The sequence below is a fragment of the Saimiri boliviensis genome, chromosome 15, assembly GCF_048565385.1.
Source record: "Saimiri boliviensis isolate mSaiBol1 chromosome 15, mSaiBol1.pri, whole genome shotgun sequence".
Taxonomy (NCBI): domain Eukaryota; kingdom Metazoa; phylum Chordata; class Mammalia; order Primates; family Cebidae; genus Saimiri; species Saimiri boliviensis.
This window is the reverse complement of record NC_133463.1, coordinates 2,453,259-2,468,983: the sequence shown is the minus strand read 5'-3', so window position 1 is coordinate 2,468,983 and position 15,725 is coordinate 2,453,259. Positions and strand designations below refer to the sequence as shown.

The window sequence follows — 15,725 nt, the reverse complement described above, 5'->3', positions numbered from 1 at the left end:
AAAAAAGGAAGGGAAAGCATTTTTAAGAGAAAAATATTTTGAAATTTTAAGTCAGGACTCTTCCTTCTCAAACCCAATTCCAGGCCTTAAGGCCCAGAGACTAATCCAGCAGCACTGCATAAAGGTCTAGGATATTGTTTTGATTTTTTTAAATTTCCATTTTAATTTCTGTTAATCTTTTATATAATTCTAAATATCTTACACATTTTGTATTTTAGATCTAACATTTTATTTTTGTTATATTAATGTACATAACATTTTTAAAAACTGTCCTATAATTTGTTACTCATATAAAATTAAAATGGATTTTTATATATTGAGCTTGTATTCAGCATTAGGCATATTGTTTTTAAAGCTCACAAGGTAATTCTGATATGACGCCAGCTTCGGTGACCACTACAACAGTGCTGAGGCACACGGCATCGAAGTTAGACAAATCTGGTTCTGGTCACCAGCTGGCACACTTATTAATTATGTGACTTTGGGCAAGTGACTTGACTTCTCTAAGTCCCATATTTCTTCTATAAAATGAGGATATTACTTAGCTCACAAGATGTAGACATCAAAGGAAATAAGCATATCTGAGACCCAGCCAAATGTCTGAGTCAAACAAAAACTTGATAAATGTTAACAGCTGTTATCCAGTAAATGTAAAAAGGAAGGAAGACATGGGGACAGGAAGGAGATGAGCAGAGGATGGGAGCTGGGGGAGAGAAAGATAAACCAGAAGCTGTATACAGCATTACACAAACCCCAAGGGATCACCTACTTGTCACTTAGTGCTCACCATTTTAAGGTAAGTCAACAATTTTAAAGTACTATAAACTCATTCTTAAGTAATTAGCCCAAAGCGTTATTTCCACTGTTAAGAGTTTTAGAAAGTACTGAATGTCCCTATTCATAGAAGATAAACTTTTTAAAAAAAAACCAGCTTTAATGAGATATAATTTGCAAACCTTACTATTTACCCACAAAAAGCACAAAGTTGTACTACTGAAATTGTATTCTGAAACGTATGAAGACAAACCAAGTGTTACGTAACAATAAATTTCATTTAATGTGTCTGAATTAATAATACAGGTGCTATCAGTTTATACATCATCTTAAAACACCACTTCACCTGGTAACTACTAAAATGTCAAGGGTACTGAATTACTAAAATGAGATACAAAGTGGTCAAAAGAAATTAAACTACCCTCCTGAGAAGCTATCTGTACAAATCTAACCCTAAGAAACTACCATGAACTGTCAGTTAAACGTCACAAGCTTATTTTGAAAACATTAAGATCTTCAAATACTCTAGATTATTTGTACATTTTAAAATTTCTAAAAGGACATGATTTCCGTAATTCTACATCTGTGGCTATCAACTAGGGGTGATTTGTGTACTTTAGGAGGCCCTTGACAATATCTGGAGACATCTTTGTTTATCATCCCTATGGCTGGGATCCTACCGTGACCCAGCAGGTAGGGGCCAGGGACACAGAATATCCTACAGGGCATAGGAAAGTGCTTCTCCCCATAGCAAAGAATAATCTGACCCAAAATGTCAAGAGTGTCAAGGATGAAAAGCTTTGCTTTAAATTATCTAACACATGACACAGTATAAAACACCATCTGAATAGAAATTTGTCAGTATGTTACACCTCTACCACACATTGGTTGTCACAGTAGTTACTCAACAATAACAAGTTGGCAAGAAGGCAGTATGGGTGTAACACTGTGTAGAAGTTGAAGGAACTGGCTATGGAGCAAAAGAGAATCCCAATCCATTCTTGTAAGTCCAAGCTTAAGTTGTTAACTGTAAAAATAATACTTATCTCTTACAGTTACCGTGAGAAATATTAAGTAAGAAAATGTTTCTGAAGTGTTTAGCACAGAGGGTGGGACTCGGTAAAATCCTATTAGAAAGGAATTTAATTTTCATTCTCTGGGACAAATGTCTAAGGGTGCAGTTGCTGAGTTACATGGTAAATGCATAGTTAGTCAGTCTTTAAGAAACTGCCAGACTGTTTTCCACGGTGGCTGTACCATTTTACTGTGTACCTGCAATGTATTGGTGATCCTGTCTCTCCACAACTGCATCAGCATTTGGTATTGTCACTATTTTTTATTGTAGCCATTCTGATAGGTGGAATGTTAATGATAAATACAAGAAATGAATGTAAGTTTCTCCCAATATTAAATCCAATATTTAACAGAAACTGGATTTCTAACAAAATTATCAATTTACCTTCACTGGCCCCATCTTCTGGACACAAAATATTCCTGTTACAAAATCTGTCTATTCTAGAGCCACATCCATTATCTCTCTGTAATTTAGAAAGTGTCTTATCTTCATCTGACAAATCACTTCCACTGGAACTCCATGTAATGTCTGTAAGCTCATTGGTGCTCTTAGATGTGGTGGTTTCTGTTGAAGAAAAAGAAAGCACATAAATATGATCCCCTTACATGGCTATTTATTAGAATACAATTTTATGCATGTAATTTTGCCAAAGTCACAAATACACAAAACTCTGTGATAGGAAAAGGAATGTCTACATCAAATCTTCCTGCCCAAAGTGCTATGTACAATCTCACTAACATTCTCTGAGTTGAAGCTAAGTTCCAAGAAGAAAAAGAAGTAGAACTGGTTAAGTTATACAAGAAAAGGAAAATGACTGGAGCACAAAAGAAAACTGGAAAAGTAAGACTTGAAATAACATTTATAAAAGTATAACTTCCTGGGACATTCGATGAAACAAAAAAATCTTTTTAAATGCAAAACACAAAGTCAAACTTATGAATAACATGAATGCTTCTGTGTGCTTCCTTTGTCGTGTTAAGAACTCTGGGAGCAGGGTGCACAGAACACTTGACAGCAAACCTTGTATTTCACTAAACTTTTTATTTTAAGATAATAGTAGATTCACATATAACTATATGTAAGAAATAACAGAAAATCCTTGTATCCCTTCACCCAGTCCCTCCAATGGTAGCATCTTGCAAAACTGTAGCACAACACAACCAGGATACTGACATTGATCCAGTCAAGCTACAGATCAATTCTATCACCACAGGACGCCCTGTATTACCTTTTTATTGCCACATAATCTCCTGGCCCCATATCAATCCCTGAACTCTGTGAACCATACTGTTTTGCATTTCTGTAATGTTTTCATTTTAAGAATGTTATATGATCGAGACCAGCCTGGCCAACATAGTGAAACCCCGTCTCTACTAAAAATAAAAAAAATTAGCTGGGAACGGTTGCAGCATCTGTAATCCCAGCTACTGGGGAGGCTGAAGCAGGAGAATTGCTTGAACCCAGGAGCCAGAGGTTACAGTGAGCCAAGATCAAGCCACTGAACTACAGCCTGGGCAACAAGAGTGAAACTCGGTCTCAAACAAAAAAAAAAGTTACATAAATGAAATCACTATGTAACCTTTGAGGATTGGCTTTTTTTCACTCAGCATAATTTCCTAGTCATCTCAGTTGTGTATATCAACATTTATCTTCTTTTTATTACTAAAAAGTACACCAAGGTACTATGCACCATAGTTTGTTCCATCATTCACTTCCTGAAGGACATCTGTGTTGTTTCTAGTTTGGGGCTATTATGAACAAAGCTGCTTATGAACATCTGTGTACAGGATTTTATGTGAATTTAATTTTCATTCTCTGGGACAAATGCCTAAGGGTGCAGTTGTTGAGTTATATGGTAATTGCATGTTTACTCTTTAAGAAACGGCGAGACTATTTCCCAGAGTGGCTGTACCATTTTACTGTATACCTGCAATGTACTGGTGATCCAGTTTCTCTACAACCTCACCAGTATTTGGTGGTGTTAGTATTTTTTATTGTAGCCATTCTGATAGCTGGAAAACCTAGACAGAATGGGGCTATTTCATCTTGGCAGAATCAAAAGTCAACAGCAAATTTTTCTGATACTGATCAGAAAAAGAATATATACCTAATAAAAATCAATTATTCTGTTCACATTCATAATTGTAGATATAATGCTAAAATGTATGTACATATATATATATATATATCTTATCCTATGTGGTATGGTATTTGACATATTTCAAAGCACATTTCAAAACACTATGAAATTAAGAGATTAGATATTTATAAAATTCATGTTTTACAGAAAATAAACTTAGGCTTCATTAGCTATATATTTACAGAACCCCTCTGATACAGTAAGCCATGAAGAAACGAAGAAAACCCCAGCCTAGGCAACACAGTGAGACCCCTTATCTATAAGAAATTAAAAAATTAGCTGGGCATGGTGGTGCATCTCTGTAGTCCCAGCTAGTTGGGAGTCTGAAAAAGAGGACAAGTTTAAGTGAAAAAGTCTGAAGTTGCAGTGAGCTATGATTGTGCCACTGCATTCCAGCCTGAGTAACACAGTAAGATCCTGTCTCTAAAAAAGAAAACTCCTCACAAGGAATATGTGTGGTCTGCAAGGAAACACTAATCATGAAAAAACCTTAACACTATACCAGATGTATGTCACAGAATAATGGTGGCACAAAAAAATTGAATGCTCTCCTTGCACTGATCAGGAAAAGAGGATTCACTGACAAGATGATGTCTGAAAAAACAGTACTTACAAAGGCACAAAAACATGGAATAGTCAACATTTACTGAACACTTACTTTGTGCCACAAACATCTAGAATTACTGAAGTGGCCTATCGTTCATGTTACAAAAGGAAAAATAAACTATTCAGAATATCCTTAAGAATCTACATCTATCTAAATAGCTAATAAAACTAAGCTGAGTACTTGCTTGCAAGAGACATTATCAAACTCTATCATTGTTATGCATCTGAAAAATACGTCAAAAAGAAAATTATCGCTATTTACAAATTATAAAATGAATTCATGGAAAAGTCAAGAAATCAACTGAAAAACCACTACCATTAATAAGAAAGTCCAGGCTGGGCGCGGTGGCTCACGCCTGTAATCCCAGCACTTTGGGAGGCTGAGACAGGTGGATCACGAAGTCAGGAGATCGAGACCATCCTGGTCAACATGGTGAAACCCCATCTCTACTAAAAATACAAAAAATTAGCTGGGCATGGTGGCGCATGCCTGTAATCCCAGCTACTCAGGAGGCTGAGGCAGGAGAATTGCTTGAACCCAGGAGGCGGAGGTTGCGGTGAGCCGAGATCGCGCCATTGCACTCCAGCCTGGGTAACAAGAGCGAAACTCCGTCTAAAAAAAAAAAAAAAAAGAAAGTCCAATAAAAGTAGCAAGGTACAAACTGTAATACAGAAATCAAATTTAAATTTAAAGCAGTAGCAAAAAAAAAAAAAGAACCTATAAGAAACTTAGAAGATATGTAAAACCAAAGTACACGTTTTTAAAAGATTTCAAAAGAACGTAAAAGAACAAACAGACATATGCTAAGATTTTGGATGAACTGATGAGAAAAAAATGATCTCTCAGTGTCCTTGAGGCTCAGCATCTTTTCGTATGTTTGAAAATCATTTATGTTTCCTGAAAACAGTCCCTTCATAATCATTATTTTTGCAATAGTTATCTTTTTTCCCCTAGATTAACTTCTGATAGTTCTTTATTAAAAAGATCAGCCTTGGTCTGTGACATGAGCCACAAATGTTTTCCCTGGTTTTTCTGAATTTTAAATTTTGTGTATAGACGTGTAATTTTTTGTAAGAGATGTGGTCTTGCTATGTTGCCCAGGAGGAGTGCAGCAGCTATACACAGGCATGATCACAGCTCACTGCAGCCTCAAACTCCTGGGCTCAAGTGATCTTCCTGCCACAGCCTCCCCAAGTAGCAGGGACTACAGATGTGTGCCACCCTACCAGACTTACGTGTGTCATTCTGGCCATGCTGTTTTTCCCTTTATATTTAGGTGAATTTACCAGCTTTATTCATACAGTTTCTAGGTTATGAGTCATTCACTGGAAATGACTTCCCAAATGTAATGCCTCTTTTCCGCCAGCAGCTGTGGTGCCTGAGAGATTCACCCGGGCAGTTTAGCTTCTGAGTCCATGTTCTTAACCATTATGCGAAGCTCCCAAGTCAGACAGACCTGCCATTGCTTTCACCATTAGTTGGATGTGAGTATCCAAGGAAATATGTAACTGGTGCTTTTGCACCATTTAATTTAAAAGACGGGATCATCATTAGTTATGTCATTCAAAACCTCAGAGAACAGGACTCTAGATTTATAAACCCATGAATTATAGGCACCTGACTGAACAACTAGATAGTTAAAACCATTACCAGGAATTGATTAGTAACTCATTTTACTTGCTGAAAAGAGAGTATCCTTGAGATAATGTCTCATTCCAATGGAACCATAGGATGAATATTAGCCAGACTGAACATTTCGGGGTGCCCACTGTGTGCCAGGCACTGTCCTAGCACCTGGTGTTATGAGCTGAATGGTGTTCCCCCCAAAATTCATATGTTGAAGTCCTAACCTTCTGTACCTCAGAATGTGACTTTATTTGGAAACAAGGTCTTCACAGAGGTAATCAAATTCAAGTGAGATCATTAGGGTGGGCCCTAATCCAAGACGACTGGAATCCTTATAAGGGGAAATCTGGACACAAAGACAGACATGCACTGAGAAGACAATGTGAAGAGACCTGGCAAAGAGACAGAAGGAGAAGGCAGTCATCCATAAGCCAAGGAGAGAGGTCTAGAATAGATTCTTCCCCTACAACCCTCAGAAGGAACCAACCCTGCCAATAGCTTCATTTTGGAGTTCTGGCCTACAGAACTGTGAGACAGTTTCTGCTGATTAAGCCACCCAGTTTGTGGTACTTCCAAAGGCTGTGATCCAACCTTTGGGAACTAGTTCAGCCAGAATATAAAGATGAGCAACAGATGGAGTCTGCCCTTAAGAAGCCAGTGGTCCAGTGAGGGAAAAGGCAGGTCCAGAAATAATAATAAAGTTAGTAATTTTTTATTTGCCAGCTAATTTTAATTTTTTCCTTTTCTCATAGTGCCAAACACTATAATAGTCAAAGATCAAGTTAATTTGGTTTCTAAACCTTTACAGTACATGGGGAGGAAAAATATTTTTCTTTAAACAGATATGGTTTTAATCTTTTCTGAAGACTTAAAATATGTATAGTAAATTCAACTTTGAGAAAGAAATATTAAATAAGTTGTTGCCTTGTCTTTAATAACAAAATGATATTTCGGATGATTTTCCCATGCCCGTACTTATTTGACCAATACTCTGATGTACTTTCTACTCTACATAATGATTAATATATACTGAAAGGTTAAAAGACCTTGTATGAATGTATAGTTACTTTATTTATAATATATGCAGCTTGTTAAGCAAAAAAAGTATTGTTAATAACTTAATAAAGGCTTGCTATTTGTAGTAGAGATTCATAGGAAAAGGGACTTGGGGAATTTCCTAGAACCGGTTCATTTTTAACAGTAGCTTTTAAAGTATTAGTTTAAGAAATCCCATTAACAAATATTCTAAGATAAAAATTCTATACTATATTTTGGGTGAGGCGGTAGTATTTTTAAGACAGCTGGGAAGCAGAGTGGGGGAATATGCTTTTGTAATGTGTGCATAAGGTCAGAGGCTTGTATCTGCCAATAGCTTCTGCAGTTCCATCAAAAGATTATAGTATTTAAAAGTAGTATTTAAAAGATGTGTACCAGTTTTTTCCATAATACACTATTTTATGAATTTTAAAGAAACATTTTGGCAAATTTTTTCATTTGCATAGAAAAGAACCCCCTTCTACGTCACTGAAATAATAATATGGTTTAGAATGTCGCAGAAAGTTCGTTCACTCTGCAGAACTCTGAAGAGGCTTTCAAACAGCTCTTTCTGCATTCAGACATATAAGAAACTGTTGTCCTCAATCAAGCACCTTTTAATTAAGCATTTTATCTACTTTTCTTAGCTCACTTAATAATTCATAATAACCCAATGATTATGTCCATTCTCCAGATACAAAACTGAGACTGAGAATGTTTAGCTTAGTTTTCAAAGATTATAGAGCCAGGACAGAGCAAGATCCAGTAAGTCACAAGTCCTCACTCTTCCTACAAACTCACAGCAGGGCTGACTGACTGTGACAGCAGAACCAGTGGTCTACCTGATATCCACCCCTTCTTCATTACTAACAACTGCAATTTTCTTTAGCAGCAACATACCAATCTACAAATCCTTAATTTCACTCAAGTATCTTTAGTGGAGGTGACCCTGTGTACTAGCTTCTAGCCAAAGGTAGAGATACTGGGAAGGACATTCCTTCCCAGAGGAAAGGCACAGCGGATTTGGCAAAAATCTTCAGCACCTACACTCTTCCAAGAACTCAGCTTAAAGAATTCAGCCACTACCCTGACTATGAGAACCAATTCCACACTACAGAATTCAGGCTACAGAATTCAGAAAGAGTCTAGCCTTCTGGATGTCCTGCTGCAGGACACAAATGCAACCTCATTTGTCCAAACACTAGTGTTTGAACAGAATTTTCTACTTCTTATAGCTTGAAAGTTTCCTAATTCACCGAGAAAGAATTTCATAGCCTGAAGCAGTCTAGTTCTTATGCTATAGGTCACATTTCTGTCCCAAATCAGATTAAAATAATAAAAAAAAGAAACCCTGGAGCTATGAGCATGAGCTAACCTACTGGGCTCTGTGATAAAAATGAACTCAGGAAGGACACACAAAAAATGTTAATTATCTGTAGGTGGGCAGGAGAAATGCAGATGGTGACAGCAATGAAAGAGTTCTCAAAAATACCTTTTTACATTGTCTTGATGTTTTTTAACTATGAATATAATCTACCCAAACTACATAACTATTTTAGAAAGCAAATTTTTAAAATAATCACAGAAGAATGTAATCTCATATCTTCTCTGTCAAGAAATCAACAAAATAGTATTACCTTGCTTGGGTCTAGGTGATAATTCAAGGTGCTTTTCTGTAGTCGTCTTCTCTTCAGCTGTTAATGACTACAGGCAAAATAATGATGATGAAATTTATTTGACAAATGTTTAAAAGAACCAATATTTTATAAAATATCAAAATCTTAAACTGCACTCTCCTTAACATTTTCTTCTCTGATTTCCTTTACCGATTCACTAATTTCAGTATTCCCAGGGCATATACTCCTCATATATTTATAAATTTGTTATATTTTTCCAGAATCTAAAGAGATCTGCCTGACCAAAACGTTTCACATTAACATTCGGTGTTACTATCTGCTCATACATACGACTCTGACTGGCTGTGAGGTACTCATTACTACTCAGACCCAAATTATCTTGAGTTTATAACATCAATCCTCTATAAGTTACCACATACACAAAAATTATCCATATCTCATTGCCAAAAGATTATGAATATACAGGCATACGTCATTTTAGTGTGCTTCACTTTACTGTGGTTTGCAGATACAGCATTTTTTTACAAACTGAAAATTTTTGGCAATCCTGTGCCCAATTCTATGGGCGCCATTTTTCTGACTGCATGTGCTCACCTATAAACTTGTGCTTCTGTGTCATATTTGGATAATTCTTCCCAAGATTTCAAACTTCATCATTATTAAATCTGTTATGATAGTCTGAGATCAGTGATCTCCTGTATTACTACTATAACTGATTTGAGGTGCCACAGTCAAAACCAATATAAGACAGCAAAATTAATAAATGTTATGTGTGTTCTGACTGCTCCACCAACCAACTGCTCCTCCATCTCTCGCCTTCTCCTTAGGCCTCCTGTTCCCTGCAACACAACAATATTAAAATTAACCCAATTAATAACCTTACAATGGCATCTAAGTGCTCAAGTGAAGAACAGCTGAATGTCTCATATCTTAAATCAAAAGTCTGAAATGGCTGTGCACAGTGGCTCACACCTATGATCCCCGCACTTTGGGAGGCCGAGGCCTGACCAACACGGTGAAACCTGGTCTCTACTAAGAATACAAATATTAGCTGGGCCTAGTGGCAGGTGTCTGTAATCCCAGCTACTAGGGAGGCTGAGACAGGAGAATCGTTTCAACCCAGGAGGCAGTGTTTGCAGTGAGCCAAGAGTGCACCACTGCACTCCAGACTGGGCAACATAGTGAGACTCCATCTCAAAAACAAAAAGAAAACAAAACAACAATCAAAAAACTGGAAATAACTAAGCTATAGGAAGGCATGACAAAAATCAAGCTAGGCTAAAAGCTAGACCTCTTGAACCAAACCATTAAACTAGTTGAGAATGCAAAGGAAAGTTCTTGAAGGAAATTAAAAGTACTACTCCAGTAAACATACAAATGATAAGTAAAACAGCATTATTGCTAATACAGAGTTTTAGCAACGTGGATAGATCTATCCAGATGAAGAGTTAATTTCTATGGATGAACAAGCAAAGTGGTTCCTGGAAATAAAATCTGCTCCTGGTGAAAATGCTGTGAACACTGTTGAAGTGATAACAAAGAATTCAGAATATCCTATAAACTCAGTTGATAAAGCAGTGGCAGGCTTTGGGAAGACTGAGTCTAATTTTGAAAGAAGTGCTATTACAAGTCAAATGTTATGAGCATCACATGCTACTTAGAAATCTTTCATGAAAGGAATAGTAAATAGATGTGACAAACTTCACTTCTGCCTTATTTTAAGAAACTGCCACAGCCACCCCGACCTTCAACCACCAACAACCTGATCAGTCAGCAGCCATCAGCATCAAGGCAAGACTCCTTCCTAGCAAAAGGATTACACTTTGGTGAAGGCTCCTATGATTGTTAGCATTTTTTTTTTTAGCAACAAAGTATTTTTAAATTAAGGTAAGCATATTGTTTTTTTAGACATAATGCTACTGCACACTTAATAGACTACTGTATAACATAAATGTAACTTTTATATGCACTGGGAAACCAAAGAATTCATGTGATCACTTTATTTCCTTGGTCCTGAAGCAAACCTACGATATCTCCAGAATATGCCACTATAAACATTTCATGAATACGTTTCTTGTGAAGAGTGGTATACTCAATGGTTTCTTCTTCTGAGAACATTCTTAGTAAATATCCTTCATTTACAAACAAAGAAGCAGAAAGGTTCTGCATGAGAATTTAAAAAGTGAGTATAGCCAGGCACGGTGGCTCACACCCGTAATCCCAGCACTCTGGTAGGTGGAGGTGGGAGGATCTCTTGCAGCCAGGAGTTAGAGACCAGCCTAGGCAACACAACAAGATCCTGTCTCTACAGAAAGTTTTTGAAAAATTAGCCAGGCAGACAGGCACAGTGGCTCACGCCTGTAATCCCAACACTCTGGGAGGCAGAGGTGGGTGGATTACCTGAGGTCAGGAGTTCCAAACCAGCCTGGCCAACATGGTGAAATCTGGTCTCTACTGAAAATACAAAAATCACCAGGGTGCAGTGGCATGTACTGTAATCCCAGCTACTCAAGAGGCTGAGGCAGGAGAACTGCTTGAACTTGGGAGGCGGGGGTTGCAATGAGCCAAGATAGTGCCACTGCACTGTAGCCTGGGTGACAAAGTGAGACTCCATCTCAAAAAAAAAAAAAATTAGCTAGGCATGGTGGCGTATAACTGTAGTCTCAGGTATTCAAGAGGCTGAGGCAAGATAACCTGAGCCCGGGAGTTCGAGGTTGGAGTGAGCTATGATTATGCCATTGTACTCCAGTCTGGGCAACAAAGTGAGACTCTCTTCCAAAAAAAAAGAAGTGAATATTAACTTGCCACGATTATTCAAGGAATGAAAGGGAAGTAAAAGGAGTGCACCAATTACAGTGAACTGAAAGAATAAGAAAGGGATTTCGATGAAATGTAATTACAATGTTTTGAACACTCAGATAGGATTTCCTCTTTGCCATTCAGGGAACACAATTCTACAGATACTTTACCAGAGTCCCAGAAGTGTCCTGAAATCCTTCTCCACACCTAAGCCATGCTTCAGACAGGGAAGCAGCTGCCCCAGGTGTCCTGAGTCCTGCTCTTCTGAACTGCAGTGGTCTTTCTCCTGGAAAGGATGGGCATTCTGTATCCCAACCCCTTTTTCTCTGTGGAGATGATTATTAAAAGAAAAAACAAAACAAACAAAATCAACTTCATTAAATAGACATTAAGTTTACAATTTACAATTTGAAAACCTAGGAGTGGCATCAGAAAAGGCATAGTTTTTGAATGTCTCTAAATCTTCACATAAAGAACAACCAGACAGCAAAGTCAAAAACACAGAAACAAAGTTAATCAGCAAACTCCAAGACACAAGTGGGTAAAGACAAACCACCAACTCTCCAAAGTCTGGCATGCATCAGTATCTGACAGGAAAGACGCCAAGGAAAGTAAGAGAGCCAAGGAGGCCCTGAGAGCCTAGACATCAGTGCTCCCTAGGAAGCAGAAGACAGATCTGAGAAGAGTGTATGACAGAACTGAAAACAGCGCCTGAATCTAGGTGAGGGAAGGGACTCCACCGTAAGAAGATGTGAAGAGATGGGAGCAGCCTGGGCCACCCGAAATTGGTCACCGTGGACTCTCTTCTAGGCCCCTCACTCAAAGTGTTGGGAGTGGAATCTACTCAGCAGCACAAGGGTGGCAGAGACACAGAAAAGGTCCAGATAGAGCAAAATTGGGAAGAATCTGTAAGACAAATACATAAGTGGCCCTATTTTTATAAGCCATATGAAAACAACACAAGGTACAAAAGCTATGTTTCACTGAGTGGCATGGCTTACACTTGTAATCCCAACACTTTTAGTGGCCAAGGCAGGAGGATTTCATGAGCCCAGGAGTTCAAGACCAGCCCAGGCAGCATAGCAAGACCCCACCTCTTAAAAAAAAAAACCTTTTAGTGAGCTGGGCATGATGGCACACAAATGTGGTTCCAGCTACTCAGGAGGCTGAACAAGGAGGATCGCCTGAGCCCAGGAGTTTGAGGCTGCAGTGAGCTGTGATCGCACCACTACACTTCAATCTGGGCAACACACTGACAGCCCACATTCTTTAAAAAAAAAAAAAAGTATCCTAAATCCTGCCTCCTTCTAACATTTCAGAAGACTGTGACATAAAAATAAGCAACAGAAAGGTATCAAAGCTAAATCCCATAAAATCATTATTAGGGAAAAATTAAGGAGAATAACATCCTAACATACAAAAAAAAAAAAAAAAAGTACATCAAAGACATACAAAACAGATAAAATGGTAAACTACAATTTCAAAACAATATAAAACATTCAGAATAAAAACTCAGAAATGATGTGACGAAACTTAAGTAGAATAACATTTAAAATGTACTAAACCAGAAGAAATCCAAGAACAAATAGGTATTACAGATAATATCTTAAGTCTTCACTATAAAAGGAGTAAAAATTTAAACATAATGCTATCTTACAAACTAGCTGCTTTACTCCTAGCATTTTACGCAAAGAAATAAAACTCTATGTCTACAAATATTTTTACATATATTTTATAAGCATTTTATTTGTAACAGCCCAAATCTAAAAACAACCCCAAAGTCCACTGCAGTAGCTCTAAAATATTACAACAAATTCTTTGATACTGCTCCCAGTATCAAAAGCAGCCCCTAATTCTTTACTCTTTGAGTGTGAGCTGGATATAGTGACTTATTTTTAGCACATAATATGAGGAAAGTGACAATGTGTGACTTCCGAGACCAGGTCATAGTAGGCATTGAGGCTTCCAGCTGGGAGCAGTAGCTAAAGCCTGTAATCCCAATACTTTGAGAGACCAGGGCGGCAGATCACTTGAGGCCAGGAATTAGACAAGCCTCGCCAACATGGTGAAACCCTATCTCCACTAAAAACACAAATATCAGCTGGGTGTGGTGGTGTACATCTGTAATCCCAGCTACTCGAGAGGCTGAGGCACAAGAATCACCTGAACCCAGGATACGGAGGTTGCAGTGAGCTGAGATCACGCCACTGCACTCCAGCCTGGGCAACACAGTGAAACTGTCTCAAAAAAAAAAAAAAAAAAAAAAAAAAAAAATTGTAGCTTCCTCTTTGCCCACGCTGCTCTTAGATCTCTTGTTTTAGTAGTAACCAGATTCTATGTAATAAGAACACTTGGCCAGGCATGGTAGCTCACATCTGTAATCCCAGCATTCTGAGAGGCCTAGGCAGGCAGATCACTTGAGGTCAGGAGTTCGAGACCAGCCTGTCCAACATGATGAAACCCCATCTTTACTAAAAATACAAAAATTAGCCAGGTGTGGTGGCAGGCGCCTGTACTCCCAGCTACTCGGGAGGCTGCACCAGGAGAATCGCTTAAACCCGGGAGGCGGAGGTTGCAGTGAGCCAAGACTGCACAACTACACTCCAGCCTGGGCAGCATAGTGAGACACTAACTCAAAAAAAAATCAAAACAAAACAAAGAAAGAACACTCAAGCATTCCTACAAAGATGATCCTTGGTCAGAAAACCAGAGGTTGAGGCCTCTGGCCAATAGCCATAGAAGTATCTTTGAATTGGATACTGCAGTGAAGCCTTCAAATGGCTTCAATGCATACAACATCTTGACAGCCATCTTATGAAAAACCCTGAGCCAGTCACCCAACTAAGCCACTCCCAAATTCCTGGCCCAGAAACTGTCAGGTAATAAATGCATGTTGTTTTATGCCACTGAGTTTTTAGATAAACTGTTATATCGCAATAAAGAGCTAATATAGCCATCAACAGGTGGATGGATTTTAAAACTTGTGATATACCCATACAATGCAATCGTACTGAATTACAAAAAAGAATGAAGTACTGAAACATGTAATAATATAATTGGATTTCAAAGTGACACTAAAGGAAAGAAACTAGACCACAAAAATCCATTTATACACAATTCTAGAAAATGCAAACAAACCAATAATAACAGAAAGCAGGTTCATGATAGACTAGGAATGTGAGGAAAAGGGAGAGAAATAGGAATTACAAAGTGGCAAAGAAAAATCTTGGGGCATGATTGTTATATTCCCTAAATTATCTGTACTGATGGTTTCATGGAGATACATGGATCTCAAAAGTTATCAAATTGTATGCTGTAACTATGCAGTTTATGTCAATTATTCTTTTAATACAGCTGTTAAAAAATCAGTATATTCTGGCCAGACACAGTGGCTAATGCCTGTAATCCTACTACTTTGAGATTCCTAGATGGGCGGATCATGAGGTAAAGAGATCAGTACCATCCTGGGCAAAATGATGAAACCCTCATCTCTACTAAAAATACAAAAATTAGCTGGGCTTGGTAGTGTAAGCCTGTAATCCCAGCTACTCGGGATGCTGCGGCAGGAGACTTGTTTCAACCTGGGAGGCAGAGGTTGCAGTGAACCGAAGGCTGCAGTGAACCAATATCGCACCACTGCACTCCAGCCTGGTGACAGAGACTCTGACTCAAAAAAAAAAAAAAAAAAAATCAGTATATTGCAACAAAAAACTAAAGAGAAACAGAAGATGAAAAATGAAATTTTTTGTAAATTTTTTTAAGTTCTTGGGTACAAATGCAGATCACGCAGGATTATTACACAAGTATATACATATGCCATCGTGGTTAGCTGCATCCATCCCCCTGTCATCTACATTAGGTATTCCTACTAATGCTGTCCCTCCCCAATCCCCCTCACCCACTGCTATCTTTTGCCTAGCACCTACCCACCAACAGACCCCAGTGTGTGATGTTCCCCTGCCTGTGTCCATGTGTTCTCATTGTTCAACACCCACTTATGAGTGAGAACATGTGGTGTGTGGTTTTCTGTTC

General features: G+C 38.1%; 1 protein-coding gene across 3 annotated transcripts in view; it reads right to left on the bottom strand.

The window, feature by feature from the left end:
- The window catches only part of SPIDR (scaffold protein involved in DNA repair), a 401,999-nt gene that overhangs the window by 363,173 nt on the left and 23,101 nt on the right, over window positions 1–15,725 (bottom strand). For all 3 annotated transcript variants that reach the window (XM_010351608.3, XM_010351611.3, XM_074386636.1), the window contains exons 2-4: window positions 11,864–12,019; window positions 8,895–8,961; window positions 2,234–2,413 (exon numbers count right to left, since the gene is read on the bottom strand). In XM_010351608.3, the coding sequence (XP_010349910.3) occupies window positions 2,234–2,413; window positions 8,895–8,961; window positions 11,864–12,019 (403 nt within the window). The remainder of the gene's footprint in view (window positions 1–2,233; window positions 2,414–8,894; window positions 8,962–11,863; window positions 12,020–15,725) is intronic.